At 44.4% G+C, this 16,566-nt stretch overlaps 1 protein-coding gene across 2 annotated transcripts in view; it reads right to left on the bottom strand.

Annotated features, from left to right (window-relative positions):
* Positions 1-16,566, bottom strand: part of TMEM185A (transmembrane protein 185A) — a 36,457-nt gene extending 19,891 nt beyond the window's left edge. Inside the window, exon 1 of one of the 2 annotated variants that reach the window (XM_067024300.1) lies at positions 16,029-16,566. In XM_067024300.1, the coding sequence (XP_066880401.1) occupies positions 16,029-16,066 (38 nt within the window). In that variant the 5' untranslated portion in view covers positions 16,067-16,566. The remainder of the gene's footprint in view (positions 1-16,028) is intronic. The other variant, XM_067024301.1, reaches the window with a different exon arrangement.

Here is a 16,566-nt window from a genome sequence, read left to right as displayed (position 1 = left end):
GTGTGTGTGTGTGTGTGTGTGTGTGTGTAATGGAATATTACTCAGCCACAAAAAAGGATGAAATCTTGTCATTTGTGACATGGATGAACCTACAGGGTATTATGCTAAGTGAAATAAGTCAGACAGAGAAAGACAAATACTGTATAACTGCATTTATATGTGGACTCTAAAAAAGCAAATTAACAAACATAACAAAACAGAGTCATAGATACAGAGAATAAACAGGTGGCTGCCAGAGGGGAGGAGAGGAAGGGAGGAGAGAAATAAGTGAGGGAGATTAAGAAGTACAACTTCCAGCTACAAAATAAATGAGTCATGGGTATGAAATGTACAGTGTGGGGAATATAGTCAAAAATAACATAATATCTTTGAATAGTGACAGATGGTAACTAGACTGATTGTGGTGATAATTTAAGAAATGTATAGAAATACAGAATCACTATGTTGTACACCAGGAACTAACATAATGTTGTAGGTCAGTTATACCTCAAAAACAAACAAACCGATAGAAAAAGAGATGAGATTTGTGGTTACCGGAGGTCGGGGTTAGGGGAGGGGGTACTGGATGAAGGCAGTCAAAAGGTAGAAACTTCCTGTTATAAGATAAGTAAGTATTAGACAAATATTTTACATGATAACTGTAATTAACACTGCCATATGTTACACATGAAAGTTGTTAAGAGAGTACATCCTAAGAGTTTTCACCACAATGAAAAATATGCTTCTTCTTTTTCTTTTATTTGGTATCTATATGAGATGATTCATGTTCACTAAACTTACTGTGGTAATAATTTCATGATGTATGTAAGTCAAATCATTATGCTGTATCTAAACTTACACAGTGCTGTATGTCACCTATATTTCAATAAAACTGGAAGAAAAAAACCCACCGTAAAGCAAGGTGCAATAAAGTAAAGTGCAATAAAGCGAGGTAAGCCTGTATGCATTTAAGGTTCCACCATGTCTTTTCATGGCTTGATAGCTCATTTCCTTTTAGTGTTAAGCAAGATTCCACTGGAATAAGTAATAAACCACAGTTTATTTATCCATTCAAGATGTCCCCATTGAGGGATATCGTGGTTGCTTCCAAGTTTTGGCAACTATGAATAAAGCTGCTATAAATATATAGAAAAAAAAGATTCAGTGCAATGCCAATGAAAATCCAAGCAGCCTCTTCTACAGAAATTGACATACTTGATCTAAAAATTATACGAAAATGCAAAAGACCTCAAATGGGCAGAACAACTGTGAGAAAGAACAAAGTTGGAGGAACTACACTACATGCTTATACTGCATGCTTTCATGGCTTACCATAGAGCTACAATAATCAAGACGATGTAGGATTCGCATCAGAAGAGACACAGAGAACAGAATAGGGTCCAAAAACATACCTATACATACTTGGTCAAAGGTGCGAAGGCAATTCAACAGAGAAAGAATTGGGCTTCTATAAATGGTGCTGAAACAACTGGATAGATGGGGAAAATGAACCTAGACTCTTAACCTCACAGCGTATGACAATCGTTGCTGAGGAGGTAGAGCAAATGGAACCCTCATATATTGCTGGTAGGAATGCAGTGTAGCCACTTTAGAAAGCACTTTGGTAGTTTCTCATAAAGTTAAGTATACCCTTACTCTACAGCCGAGCAATCCCATACCTAGGTATTTACTTAAGAACAAGGAAAACATATGTCCACACAAAGACTTGTGTTCAAATGTTCAAAGCCGCTTTATTTATTATAGCCACTGGAAACAACCCAAATGTCCAAAACCTGGTGAATGGTTAAACCAACTGAGGTATGTCTATTCAAATGGACTACTAATCAGCAGGAAAAAGGAACAAACTAGGGAAGCACGCAACAACGTGGATAACCTCAAATGCACTGTATGCTAGAAGAAAAATAACTCAGACTGCAAACACAACACACCGTATGACTCCACTTATTTGACATTGTGGAAAAGGCAAAAGTATAGATACAGAAAACACATCAGTGTGATTACCCGTGGCTGTGTTGGGGGAAAGGATGACTACAAAAGGACACGAGGGAAGATTTTGCAGTGACAGAACTTTTCTATATCTCTATCTTTGGGTGCTTACACAAGTGAATGGGCTTATCAAAACTCACAGGACTGTGCACTAAAAACGGTAAAATTTACTGCATGTAAAACATACTTCGATAAACCTGGAATATCTATTGATCTATCTACACATATACAACTTCCATGGCTAACATTTCTGGCTATTTATGGAATGTCAGGTAATGTCACTTAAGCCTCACAACAGCCCTATGAAGGAGGCACTTTCGCTATTCCCATTTTACAGATGTGAAATGAAGCCTTCGAAGTTAAATAACTTGTCCAAGCAGCCAGAGGCTCACAGAGCTGAGATTCAAACTAAGATCTATTTGACTCCAAAGTCCTTTTAATTGAGTACTATATGATACTCACTTTATACTAATAATTCAACATTTGGAAAAGCTTCTGGATAAATATACACTGAGGTCTAACCACGCTCTCCAGTGGAGACGATTAAGGACAGTCTTACACTCTTGCTTATGATTGCTGATTTTTCTGCAAGGTACATATACTTCTTTCGTATTATGAGAACTAACATAAGAAACTTCAACTGGAAAAAAAGAGGGAGATTTTAAGGAGATGGGACCCACAAAATTCAACTCAGAAGCAAACCTCCAAGAGTGTAAACAATGGTGGGAGGACCATCAGATTTGGAGAGGTTGCTAACTAGAGTGTCTATATAGCCTTTTATTAGCATACTAATACTTTCACAGTATTCTCCGCTACAAAATGAGGGTAATATGTACCCCATAAGGTGGCCGTGAATATAAGATAATGAATATGGAAAGTCCTTTAGGTAAAGCATTAAATTAGTGGTTCTCAAAATTTTTTGAATCAGGACTCCTGTACATTCTTAAAAATGACTGAGGACTCTAAAGAGCTTTGTTTATATGGGTTACACCTACTGCTATTTACTGTATCAGATTTTAAAACTGTTATTTAAAAAATATTTATTACTTCATTAAAAATAACAATAGGGCTTCCCTGGTGGCACAGTGGTTGAGAGTCCGCCTGCTGATGCAGGGGACACGGGTTCGTGCCCTGGTCCGGGAGGATCCCACGTGCCGCGGATGGGCCCGTGAGCCGTGGCCGCTGAGCCTGCGCGTCCGGAGCCTGTGCTCCGCAACGGGAGAGGCCACAACGGTGAGAGGCCCGCGTACCGCAAAAAATAAATAAATAACAATAATAAACACATTACATATTAACATAAACAACATAATTTAAATGAAAAAAACCCTATTTTCCAAAATTGTTTTTAGAGTTTTGCAGTTTAAAAATGTCTGGCTTCATAGCAGACACCTAGATTATATCTATATCTGCATTCATTCTGTTGAAGTATGTTGTCTGGGTTCAAGCATATGGAGAAAAAAAACTGACATCACCGAGATACGTCGTCAGAAAATAACTGAGTATTTTAATTGCTCTTTCAGATAACTGGATATTTTTCTTCGACAGGACACCAAAAGTCAACAAGTGGTAGTTCCTTAATGTGGAATCTGAAACGCTATCAAGGAATTTTTTTTTTTTTTTTTTGCCACACCTCGAGGCTTATGGGATTTTAGTTCCCAGACTAGGGAATGAACCCAGGCCCTAGGCAGTGAAAGCACTGAGTCCTAACCACTGGACCGCCAGGGAATTCCTTCAATGAACTTTTTGTAGTCTGTTACCTTAAAATCCACTGGTCTCTCTTGCACTTTGAATGAATCTTTTATCCCTGCATGATTATAACGCCATATAGGTCGACCAGAAAATACTGGTTCACTGAGTAATGAAGATCTTTAAATGCTGACACATTTCACTATAATATAGCAACAAAAAAAATCACATTAGTTAATATCACAACCCACTTCATCAGAAATCTTTTAAGTTTTGGAAGGCTGTCAAGCTCAAGGTGGTGAATACAACTTTTCAGAAGCTTAGGTTTTCCCTTGAAAGCTCAAGTTTTGCCAAGCAAAGCAGAAAACACTATCAGTTGTTTTCCTCGAAATAACAGGTTCACTGGCATTTTTGAGCAAACGTCTGTCAAATACCCTAGTACGCTAAGCCACAGTCTTGTCTGTTAGCTGTCCTTCCAGGTAAAAATGGCGTTCCGCAAACAAAGCAGCTCACCCCCCAGGCGCATGAGTGCTTTTCTTGAGTCCACGACTGCACTTCAGTGTAGAGCAGATGGCCTTTAGGCGTCCTTCCTATTTCGTCACCCAGAATATTAAAACAGCTGTGTACACAAGGGTCAAGACGGAATGAGATTGGTCAATTTTCTGCTTTATTAAGGAGATTCTTAAGTGAAGCAGCCTTTTTTAACCTGCAAGCACACTATGAAGCACCCAATGACAATGAGTACGGAGTACTATTTCCTGGCACCGGCTTGATTTGTGCTCAGTTTACCCGCCACAGTGCAAATGTCAACCCAGAGAAAGAGGCCGAGAACATCTTAGTATTATTATGAAAATAGTTCTGACCTCGCAGACCCCTGGAAAAGTTCTCAAGGCCCCAAGGGGGTCTATGAAAAATAGTCTGACAACCGCTGCACTCAATACATGTTAGTTATGATTACTCATGCTGAGAAACAAGAGGAGGCTTTTACAAGCTGCCACAAAGAAAAAGAGAGCTACCGCTGAAAGATGGCAAGAAAAGAATGACTCCGTTCCTAGACTTCGGAGAAGAAAAGGGCTTGAGGGGGATTCACGAGCTAATAGAAATGGAGTGATCACCACAAACAGAGAAAGTTACAGCCGAGAGGACTTTTTCTCTCTGATAGCAAAGGAGGATATCACAAAATCTAGAAAATCAGAACCAATTTGTCAACCAAAGCCCTTGGCTATACATATCATTACCAGAAACAATGGACTGGAAAACAGAAAGGACATTTAAAAGAAAAACGTGGGGGGAGAGTAAACCCTGTAAGCTAAATTCATTATCTTCCCTAAAAGAGTTCTCTTATTTAACAGAAGAAAAGAGTCATGGAAATAATAAAAATTTAAATGTTGGAAAAGTGAGTATTTTATAATTTTTGACATAATTTAAAGGGAAATTAAGAGCTCTGGGTCTATTACATAAAAAATTAAAAATATAAAGGAAACAAGATGAACTTACAAGAAGAAAAATAACAGTACAAAATATAACTCCTTCAAATACTGGTGTTGGAAAAATATAAAGAGGATGAAGTATCCTGGTATTAGTTTTCTATTGCTGCCATACAAAATTAGCACCAATTTAGTGGCTTAAAAAGCACAAAGTATCTTTACAGTTCTGAATGTTCAAAGTCTGAAATGGTCTCACTGGGCGAAAATCAAGGTGTCACCAGGGCTGTGATCCTTCCGGAGGCTCTAAGAGAGAATGTTTTCCCTGTCTCAGCAGCTTCTAGAGGCTGCCTCATAGCTTGCCTCATGACCCCCTGCTCCAGTTTCAAAGCTCCAGCACTCCTCCCCACATTGACTCTCTCTGACCTCCTCTTCTGCCTCCCTCTTCTACATTTAAGACCTGGGATTATGGGTCCAGCTGGAGAATCCAGAATAATCTCCCTGTTTTCAGGTCGGCTGATTAACAACCATAATTCCAGTTGCTACCTTAACTTCCCTTTACCGTGTAATGGAACATACTCCCAGGTTCCAAGGATTAGGATGTGGGCATATTGGGGGAGGGGTGTCATTATTCTGCCTATCACAGGCCTAAAATAAGAAAGGTCACTTAACTGGATTAAAAAATAAAATCTAAATCTGTTGCAGTCAAGAGTCACAGTTGCAACCAATGACAAAAGTCAAACCAATTACAAGAAAGGAGATGACACAGGTTTATTGTGACTGAGTAAGGACAAGAGAAGCAGTTTACTAGGACAGTACTTTGATCAATTAGATTTCAAAACAAAAAGCATTAAAGTGACTAATAAAGAAAATCTAAATAATGAAAATCTAACAACATGACCATAGAATGTGGAAATAATCTGACAATATTTCTTGTACAAATATACAGAGGTATTTTCATTGTGGGCTTCTACATGCTACTATTAAATCATGACAGACAAAGCAGACAAAGTTCCTAAGGAAATTATGGAAATGAATGCTAGAGTAGACAAAAATAGCATGGTTCTATCGAAGCAAACAAAATATGCTTTCTTTACATGTGTACAGATTTTTTCCAGAGGGAAAAAAAGGATCATGGGGCACCAATACAAAATACACACAAATCTAACTTAAAACTTTAAAACCTGTTTGAGCGTGTGGGAAAGAAACAGTCTGTGCCCTGAAGATGCTCAAAGATGAACAGGAGCAGAGGGCGATCAAGCAACTATATATCATGGCAAACTGGGACATGGAAGGCTCATTTCCCTGGGAGAGCTGGGAAAGGAGCTGGGGTTTGGGGATAGGGAATTCCAGAAGAAGGGAATAAGATTTTTTTAAAGCATGAGACAGTCTTTTGTACCCCGGGAGACTAGAACACGTGGAGTACGTTCTGTAAATCTTGGGGTGTGGAGTGCTGGGGAGACAGGAGAAAAGGCACCAGAGGAAACAAGGGAAAGGTAGAATGGGGGATTTGAATATCAAGGTAAAGTCCTGAAAATTTATTACTAGGCAATAGGGGGCCACTGAAGATTTTCTGAGCAAAAGAGTGACAGAAGGTAGAGAACAGTGTGTAAGGTAGATTGTAGATGGTAGAGGCTGGAGGCAGAAATTCCACACAAGTCATAATAAACTGACAAAATAGACTGAAAATTGCCTAACCTGGGACTTCCCTGGTGGCGCAGTGGTTAAGAACCCGCCTGCCAATGCAGGGGACAAGGGTTTGAGGCCTGGTCCGGGAAGGTCCCACGTGCCATGGAGCAATTAAGCCTGTGCACCACAACTTCTGAGCCTGCGCTCTAGAGCCCGTGAGCCACAACTACTGAAGCCTGTGAGCCACAACTACTGAAGCCCACGTGCTGCAAAGTGAAGCCCACGCGCCTAGAGCCCGTGCTCCACAACAAGAGAAGCCACTGCAATGAGAAGCCCTCACACCGCGAAGAAGAGTAGCCCCTGCTCACCGCAACTAGAGAAAGCCCGCGCACAGCAATGAAGACCCAGTGCAACCCAAATAAATAAATAAAATAAAATAAACCATGATAACTGTAGGAAAAAAAAAGACTGATAAAAAGCTCCAAATACAAAACAAATTTTTTAACTAAAAATAAAAATTAAAAAGCCTAAACTACTATGAGTTACTTTTCAAGAAACATTCAGACCAGAGTCCAAGTATAAAAACAGACTGCTCAATTCTCCACAAATCAGCAAATGGAGGTTCCAATGGATATTCTGGCATCAAACCACTACTTCCTTAATTTCACTTTTCCAATTACACCTTAAAAGTGAATTTACCCCACTTTCATCTGAGTCTGTAATGCCAGTACAAGATCACTAAATAGTGTCACATGGGCCAAACTACAAAGCCAGTATTCTCTCTGAAATGTACATAGAGCTTTCTGCTTGAGGCTCAAATTCCCTCTCTCCACCTTGCGGGGAAGGGAAAACGGATTTAGGGAGGAAGGGAATATACCTAGTAAAGAGATGACAATGTGCATATAAACGTTCTATTATCTTGTTTTCTGCAAGTCAAAAGAATGCAGCTAGACTCTTTTTAGACCCATCAGTTTTCTCCAGGGAAAGCCACTGGCTTTAACTGGAGCAGGCACACATGCACACACACATGCTCTGGGTGACACATCCCTGTGAGCGCCTCTCTGTCTACAACTTTGGAGAATAGCTCCAACTGACAAACTACTAATTGACACTCTCCCAACATTTTCAAGGAACTGCACCTCTTACACTGAGCTTATTCAACATAGTTTTGGAAGTTCTAGCCAAAGCAATCAGAGAAGAAAAAGAAATAAAAGGAATCCAAATCGGAAAAGAAGAAGTAAAGCTGTCACTGTCTGCAGATGACATGATACTATACATAGAGAATCCTAAAGATGCTACCAGAAAACTACTAGAGCTAATCAATGAATTTGGTAAAGTAGCAGGATACAAAATTAATGCACAGAAATCTCTGGCATTCTTATACACTAATGACGCAAAATCCGAGAGTGAAATTAAGAAAACACTCCCATTTACCACTGCAACAAAAAGAATAAAATATCTAGGAATAAACCTACCTAAGGAGACAAAAGACATGTATGCAGAAAAGTATAAGACACTGATGAAAGAAATTTAAAAAGATACAAATGGATGGAGAGATATACCATGTTCTTGGCTTGGAAGAATCAACACTGTGAAAATGACTCTATTACCCAAAGCAATCTACAGATTCAATGCAATCCCTATCAAATTACCACTGGCATTTTTTACAGAACTAAAACAAAAATTTTCACAATTTGTATGGAAACACAAAAGAACCCGAATAGCCAAAGCAATCTTGAGAACGAAAAATGGAGCTGGAGGAATCAGGCTCCCTGACTTCAGACTATACTACAAAGCTACAGTAATCAAGACAGTATGGTACTGGCACAAAAACAGAAATATAGATCAACAGAACAGGATAGAAATCTCAGAGATAAACCCACACACCTATGGTCACCTTATCTTTGATAAAGGAGGCAAGAATATACAGTGGAGAAAAGACAGCCTCTTCAATAAGTGGTGCTGGGAAAACTGGATAGGTACATGTAAAAGTATGAAATTAGAACACTCCCTAACACCATACACCAAAATAAAGTCAAAATGGGTTAAAGACCTAAATGTAAGGCCAGACACGATCAAACTCCGAGAGGAAAACATAGGCAGAACACTCTATGACATAAATCACAGTAAGATCCTTTTTGACCCACCTCCTAGAGAAATGGAAATAAAAACAAAAATAAACAAATGGGACCTAATGAAATTTAAATGCATTTGCAAAGCAAAGGATATCATAAACAAGACCAAAAGACAACCCTCAGAATGGGAGAAAATATGTGCAAATGAAGCAACTGACAAAGGATTCATCTCCAACATTTATAAGCAACTAATGCAGCTCAATAACAAAAAAACAAACAACCCAATCCAAAAATGGGCAGAAGACCTAAATAGACATTTCTCCAAAGAAGATATACAGACTGCCAACAAACACATGAAAGAATGATCAACATCACTAATCATTAGAGAAATGCAAATCAAAACTACAATGAGATATCATCTCACACCGGTCAGAATGGCCATCAACAAAAACTCTAGAAACAATAAATGCTGGAGAGGGTGTGGAGAAAAGGGAACACTCTTGCACTGCTGGTGGGAATGTAAATTGATACAGCCACTATGGAGAACAGTATGGAGGTTCCTTAAAAAACTACAAATAGAACTACCATACGACCCTGCAATCCCACTACTAGGCATATACCCTGAGAAAACCATAATTCAAAAAGAGTCATGTACCAAAATGTTCATTGCAGCTCTATTTACATTAGCTAGGACATGGAAGCAACCTAAGTATCCATTAACAGATGAATGGATAAAGAAGATATGGCACATATACACAATGGAATATTACTCAGCCATAAAAAGAAATGAAACTGACGTATTTGTAGTGCAGTGGATGGACACAGAGTCTGTCATACAGAGTGAAGTAAGTCAGAAAGAGAAAAACAAATACCATATGCTAACACATATATATGGAATCTAAGGGGAAAAAAGGTCATGAAGAACCTAGGGGTAAGATGGGAATAAAGACACAGACCTACTAGAGGATGGACTTGAGGATGTGGGGAGGGGGAAGGGTAAGCTGTGACAAAGTGAGAGAGTGGCATGGACATATATACACTACCAAACGTAGGGTGGATAGCTAGTGGGAAGCAGCCGCATGGCACAGGGAGATCAGCTCGGTGCTTTGTGACCACCTAGAGGGGTGGGATAGGGAGGGTGGGAGGGAGGGTGACGCAAGAGGGAAGAGATATGGGAACATATGTGTATGTATAGCTGATTCACTTTGTTGTAAAGCAGAAACTAACACACCATTGTAAAGCAATTATACTCCAATAAAGATGTTAAAAAAATTTAAAGTCATTTACTGACAAGAAAGTACAAAAGCCAAATAAAAACAAATCACTCTTGAGGAGGACTACACACAGCCCAGGCCTGTGGGAACTGTTTCCCAGCTGTGTGGTTGTGCGTGGGTCACTCTCTCCTCATTGGGTTGCTCCTATATCCACTCATGAAGGGGATATGAGAGCCCTGTGTAAATGATGGATTTTACCCATTTTAGCTGCTACTAGTATTACAAAAGAGAAAAGTTATAACAATCTCATTTAGCCATCATTTTTCTATGAGGTCATAGGTGACAAACGACGAATCCTCAGTTATAAGGAGCCTATCTCCAGAGTTGAAGGCTTTCATCTTAAATTCTAGTCTCCTCGTACAGGCATGGCCTATGGTCAGGCAAGGCAATTAGAAGTCCCAAGCTCAATACTGGGAAGCTTCACTCCCAAAGTCCTAGGAAACTACCTAAAATGCCTCCAATCCACTGTCTCTCCCCTACAACACAGAGTTCCCCAATGGCTCACGTCTACCTGTACTCAACATCCACTCACTCAGCACATTTATCGAACACCTCCCCATCCTGGCCTTCAAAGAACTCACAGCCAAGAAAAATATGCATGTAATTAGCAAGTAATGGGAATGATATTTTTGAAACCAGAAATTCTGCATTCAAATGAGACGTGTCTCCTTTAAACAGTCCCCCTGGGATGCAATGCACTAAGTCTACTTCCTTGCTCAAAGCATCTTTGGAGCTTTCCTCCTGGAATCGCCTTGAGAGCCTGCAGTCCGTTCTTTTGAATACCCCCAGTGGTGCCAAATCTTCACTGAGAGTGGATTTTTGGAAATGGCCAAAAGTCAGTCAGAGCCAAGTTTAGTGGATAGGATGTGTGATCAAAGTAGGCAGCAGTACTTTGGTTAAAAAATGATATATGAGGGCTTCCCTGGCGGCGCAGTGGCTGAGAGTCCGCCTGCCGATGCAGGGGACGCGGGTTCGTGCCCCGGTCCGGGAAGATCCCACGTGCCGCAGAGCCGCCAGGCCCGTGAGCCGTGGCCGCTGGGCCTGCGCGTCCGGAGCCTGTGCTCAGCAACGGGAGAGGCCGCAACAGTGAGAGGCCCGCGTACCGCAAAAAAAAAAAAAAAAAAAGATATATGATTATAAAGCAATGAGATGGATTTTCTTACAGGATTTGCTTCCAAGGAAATTTCAAATGAGTAACAAGGGGTATGAGCAATGGAATAGGTATATATTTACCTTTTCCCTAAGTAAGTTCTTTGAAAGATAATACTCATTTGGATGCGTAAGCTCGAATACAAGGTTTGCCTTGCTTAATCACAACTCATAAATAGAAGGCTCGTTAGTATATGGGACCTCCTGTGCCACGGCTGGGGCAGGCAGACGTCACTGAATCAGAAGGGGGCGTGCATACCGGAAAGAGCGCAGGTTTCAGACGGAGAGCAACTTGCTCCACTCCTGACTTGGCTCCTCACCGCCTGTTTGACTTCAGGGAAGTCACAAGCTAAGACTCTGCAAAATAAGACTGATATCGAACTCACAGGGCTGTGGTAAAGGTTCAAGATAATGGGTGCAGAGCACTGATATTGTGCCTGACACGAGGTAGGTGTCCCAGAAGTCATAGCTATTATTAATAACCTCAGTATAATCAACAAGCTTTTCTTACTATAGGTAGTCTGAGATGACAGAATGACAGATCAACAGACATTTGGGTGGTGAAGAGTTCATTAACAGTACCAACATACACTCACTATTGATGGATCTGGAGCCTGCTTTAAAAAAAAAAGCCAGTAATGTGTCAAAATCATTTACAGTAACTGTTAACACTACGTGTAGTATTCTTAAGTCACGTGACAAGCGTTGCCCGCAATGCCCCTACCACACTGACCTTTCAGCACTGTCTTAACACACCAGGCCCTCCCATGACCCCGCACCTCTGCATACTTTGTCCCTTCTAAGATGCCTTTCCTGCCGTCTTGTCTGACAAAAGCCTATAACTATATCCTTCAGCACCGAGCTGTGGCAGCTTCCCTGTCCATGCTAGACGGAATTAGTGGCTCTGTCCCTTGTGTTCCCGCAGCCTTTGGTTCTTTGGTTCTTGTGTCTGGAATGCCTTGCCCTGTGTTGAATTTTAATCTGTTTCCATTTCTGCTTCTTCCGCCGGGCTCGAGCGGGGAGGGACCACGTCCCATTCACTCTTGTACTTCAGGCGCCTGGCACATCTCTGGCACACAGTAGGAACCAGGGAGATGTGTGATGAAGTAATGCTTTACATATACCATACAAATGCCTCTTAAAGGTCAGGTAGTTGCCTGTTGTTAATTACCCACAATCACATTCATTTTTCCAGACTTCGAAAAAGAGACAAGATCACTCACACAGACTCCAGAATGGCTTTAGATGTTGCAGCATATGGAAGCTTCTAAATGCTACTGACCTCAGGACTCCATCCCCACACGACGGAATGCCCAGAGCAGCGCTCCTCGGCCCTTGTCCCAGTCCAGGACAGCGGCGGGACGCACCACACTCCATGTGGAGCTCACTACGGCTGACTCAGAAGGCCTAGCAGAGTTCTCACAGTCTTCGAGCGCTGCCTGGCTACCAGGGCTGAAGGGCCTTCTCTGAGCCAGCAACTGCACAAGGCAGCAGAAAATCCCAAGGCTCCGTGGTGGGGACAGGGTGCCGGCTTAATGCCACCTACTCCCAGATCTCTACCTCCCAGGAACACCTCAGGATCCCAGTTTGTCAATTCCGTATACTTCAAAGAGTCTGCCTAGTCAATAAATAGGGCTCCCTAGCTGTTAGGAAGCCTTGGGCATTCAGGGAAGGACTTGGTGGGTCCAGGGTGTCTGTTTCAGCAAGCCTTAACCTATGTAACTAAAAAGAAGCTCATGATCAACCAGTTCTGAGCCAGATGGAAATAGGCAGAGGGTCAGCTGGCAGTCCTGTGCATCTGAGAGTTGACAGTTGTGAATCATTCTCTGTCAGTGTAGTTTTCCAAAGCCTTGGCAATCCAGTAGCAGATTCAGACTCCCAAGATCAAAAGGTTGGAAAGGAGATCTGGAGCCGTGGCCCAGGCCTTGGGGCCCACCAAACCACGACAGTGACTATTCCTGTGACATACACAATCCACAAAGTCAAGGCAGCCACGCTCTGCTTAGCGCCACGGCGTTCCCAGCTCTCCGATGGAATGGCTGCATTCTGAAGGAGGGAAGAGGGTGAGAGGAAAGAGAACCAGGCCGCAGACCATGAGGAACGCAGTGACTCTGGAGAGTGAGTCGTTCGTTCGTTCATTCATTCATCCATCCACCCCAGAAATACTTTTTGAGCCAGGTACTATTCCAGGTATGCAGGCTACCATAACACGCAGAGTCAAGGCCCCACCCCCATGGAGCTTAGAGTTTCATACGGGAGACAGGCATTAGTCTAACAAGCACCCAGACAAATACAAGGGTACAGGTGAGTGTATGATGGAGGAACACAGCACACTACACAGACTGTACACACAGGGCTCAGTGTGCTGGGTGGGGAAGTCAGAAAAGCTGCCCTCAGCAAGCCACAAGTGAGCTGAGATCTCAAGGAGAAACAGAAGCTAACAAGGTAAGGAGAAGAGGAGGAGAGAGAGGGAAACACTTCCGGCAAACAGAACAGTATGTGCTAATGTGCTGGGCTAGGAGGGAGGCGTTGAACTGGCTCTGAATTCCAGGCGGGGAGTGAGACAGCAGCACCGAGGTTTGAGGTCCTGGCACAAGGTTTCCTCCTGTCTACAGCCCTCAGTTTGCTCTTCGAGCTGTCTGGAAGGTCCTCCTCAGCATGGAGCAAGACTAAAAACTAAAGAACAGTGTCGAAAATGAGGTGTGCCCACAAGACATGACACACCACCAGCTGAGAAGTGGCACCTGCCAAAGTTAGCTGGCCACCGTCTCAGGAGTCCCCACGGTGAGGAAACACGGCTCTCTCCCACTGACTCAACCCGGCATCAGGAAAATGAAAACGAAAACGGCATCCTATAAAAGACCTTCAAACTTTTCAGGGAGATGGGCATCTCAATCCCAATAGAATTAAAGGGTTGACAAGTACTTTGATGTTGACCATAAACCTGTTTCGATATCTGGTATTTAACTGTCATTTTCCCGTGCCAATTTCCAGGGGTGGGGTGGGGCAGAAATAAGCTACTACAGGAAAAAAATGGTTAAGGATGTTATCTGGGCAGCACTATTTTGTCTCAGCAAGTGTTAGCCAGTTCCCTCACTCCAGGCAGCTCTTTGTGGCTTCGGAATGATCTGTCACCTAGCAAAGTTGTCCTGGAACTTTCTATTTGTAAAGCGCTTTGCAGTCAATCATTAATTTGGCCTCTCTATCCTGCTGAGAGATAATACTCATTCTGCCTATAAAACAGACAGATAAGCGAGTGGCCCAAGGACACAAAACAATTCAGCTTTTACTTATCTTTCTTATCACCATCGCCAAACAATGTAGATACACAAGGTCTATCCAACTCCCGGCACCAGCCCTACTACCCTGGAGACCAATCCTAAGCCCTAGAAGCAGCAGAGGAAAGCGCTGCAGTCAGTTCTGTTACCTGCTCTCAACAAGCTCCTCTATGCAGAGCGCCTTCAAGGCCAACGGTGATAATGACTGCACTGTGATGGGGACGCTGGCACTCCAGACAAACAGAACATGAACTCGGTAGTGCTCAAAGAGGAATAAGAGCGCCCAGTAAGCCACAACGGCTCGCACCTTAAAATGCCAGCGTCCCTAAGGAGCCTGCACTCCCAACACACACACACACACACACACACACACACACACTCATCCTCTCTCTCTCCCAAGACACCCCCCACAAGCAGCCTGGAAGGTGGTCTCCACTGGGCTGCCACAGCACAACCCTGCACTGTGCTGTCAATGGTCTATTGGCCTGCCCTTCTCCACCCTCACGCTGGGCCCTCTCAGCATCTGAAGCAGACAGCATGGGACCTGGCATAGGAAAGGTTTATTGAGCGCCTGCCTTCCACCAGCAAATAAGGGAGCTAGGCACTCCCTTCACAGGGCAGTGGACTTCAGAGATCACCTAGGCCAACTCCTTATTTTTCAGATGAGCAGAGGATCCCCCAGTTACATACGGCCTACTCTCCAATCCAGGTCTTTAGATTCACTTTAGTTCCACAAACATTTGATAAGTGCCTACTATGTGTCAGACACAGTGGGAGCTGCAGGGAATAGAGATTTGAGCAGGAGACGGTCTCTGCTTTAGGGAGTTCACAGCCTGGGGAGGTAAGAGAGTTACAGAACACTTGGGCAAGTCCAAGGACAGACGCTCGATTCTTTATCCAGTGTTCCTTCCCTCCAGTCCACTGGCTAGTCCCCATCTGGGAAATAGGACAGCAATGTCTGCTTCCTGCAAATAAACTTATAGTCAAGACTGATGAGAAAACGTGTACGGAAAATTGTCAGGTTTACCCCCCAAACGCGTTATGTAAGGTCCCGCCATACCCTGACACGGACTCCAAGGATTCAACAGTGTTTCAGACATCAGTTCCACAAAGAAGCAAACAAGCAAGGGATGGGCATACGTCCAAGGCAAACCTCAAGGGCTGGGAGGAACTGGAGGAAACAGCTGGGGTGGGGGGTAGGGGTGTCGGGCCAAGTGAACCGGCCCTGGCGCGGGGAACGCATGGCAGGCAGCGGGTGCCAGAAGATGGAGCGGAGAGAGGGAAGTTGGGACAGCGACGAGGGAGGGAGGGCAAGCGGAGAGGCGCGGGGTTCCCGCGGGGCGGGGACCGCGGCCGGGAGGTTCTAGATGGGGCGGCAGGCCGGGGGCTGAAGGCAGCGGGCGCGGGAGGAGGCAGCGGGTCGGCGCCGAGGCCGATCTGTTCCCCGGGGAGGCTCGGGCAGGCCCCGCCGCCCACCACAGCATCACGGACGCCGTGCCTCCCCGAGCCGTGCGGGCGGCGCCTCACCTCGGGTTGAAGTCCTGGAAGAGGCCCCTCAGGTTCATGGCGGAGAACTTCACCGCGCCGTCCTCCTCCTCCTCCTCCCCCCGCCCCCCGCGCCGCGAAGCCTGCGCGCTACAGCGGGTTCATGGTGCCAGCGCGAGCCGCGTCCCAGTCTTCGTCGCCGCCGCCGCCGCCCTGAGAAACCTGAGCCGCACCTCCCACCCCTCCTTCCGGGCTTCCGTAGGCCGCCGCGCATGCGCCTCGAGCCCCGCCCGGCAGGCCCGAGCAGTGCCGCGAGTGGCGCGCGACGCCGCTTTCCCGGCTCACGGTGCACGGAAACCCCGGCCCTCGCCTCCGCGCCCGGCGGAGGAGACGGCGGGGGCGACGGAGGCTGGAGGGACCGGGAAGCCGGGAAAGGGCGCAGAGAGCCGAGCGGGATCGCTGACTCGGCGCAGGCCTGCGGGGAGCGAGCGCGCCGCCGGCGAGTCCCGCGGGGAGGTCTTCGCGGACACCTGTCACCTTGGCCCGCGCTGCCTTCTGGAGGTTTCCTCCAGCGAGAACT

This window comes from Kogia breviceps, chromosome X (assembly GCF_026419965.1).
Source record: "Kogia breviceps isolate mKogBre1 chromosome X, mKogBre1 haplotype 1, whole genome shotgun sequence".
NCBI lineage: Eukaryota > Metazoa > Chordata > Mammalia > Artiodactyla > Physeteridae > Kogia > Kogia breviceps.
Note: the sequence above shows the minus strand (reverse complement) of the source record. Positions and strands in the feature narration are given on the sequence as shown.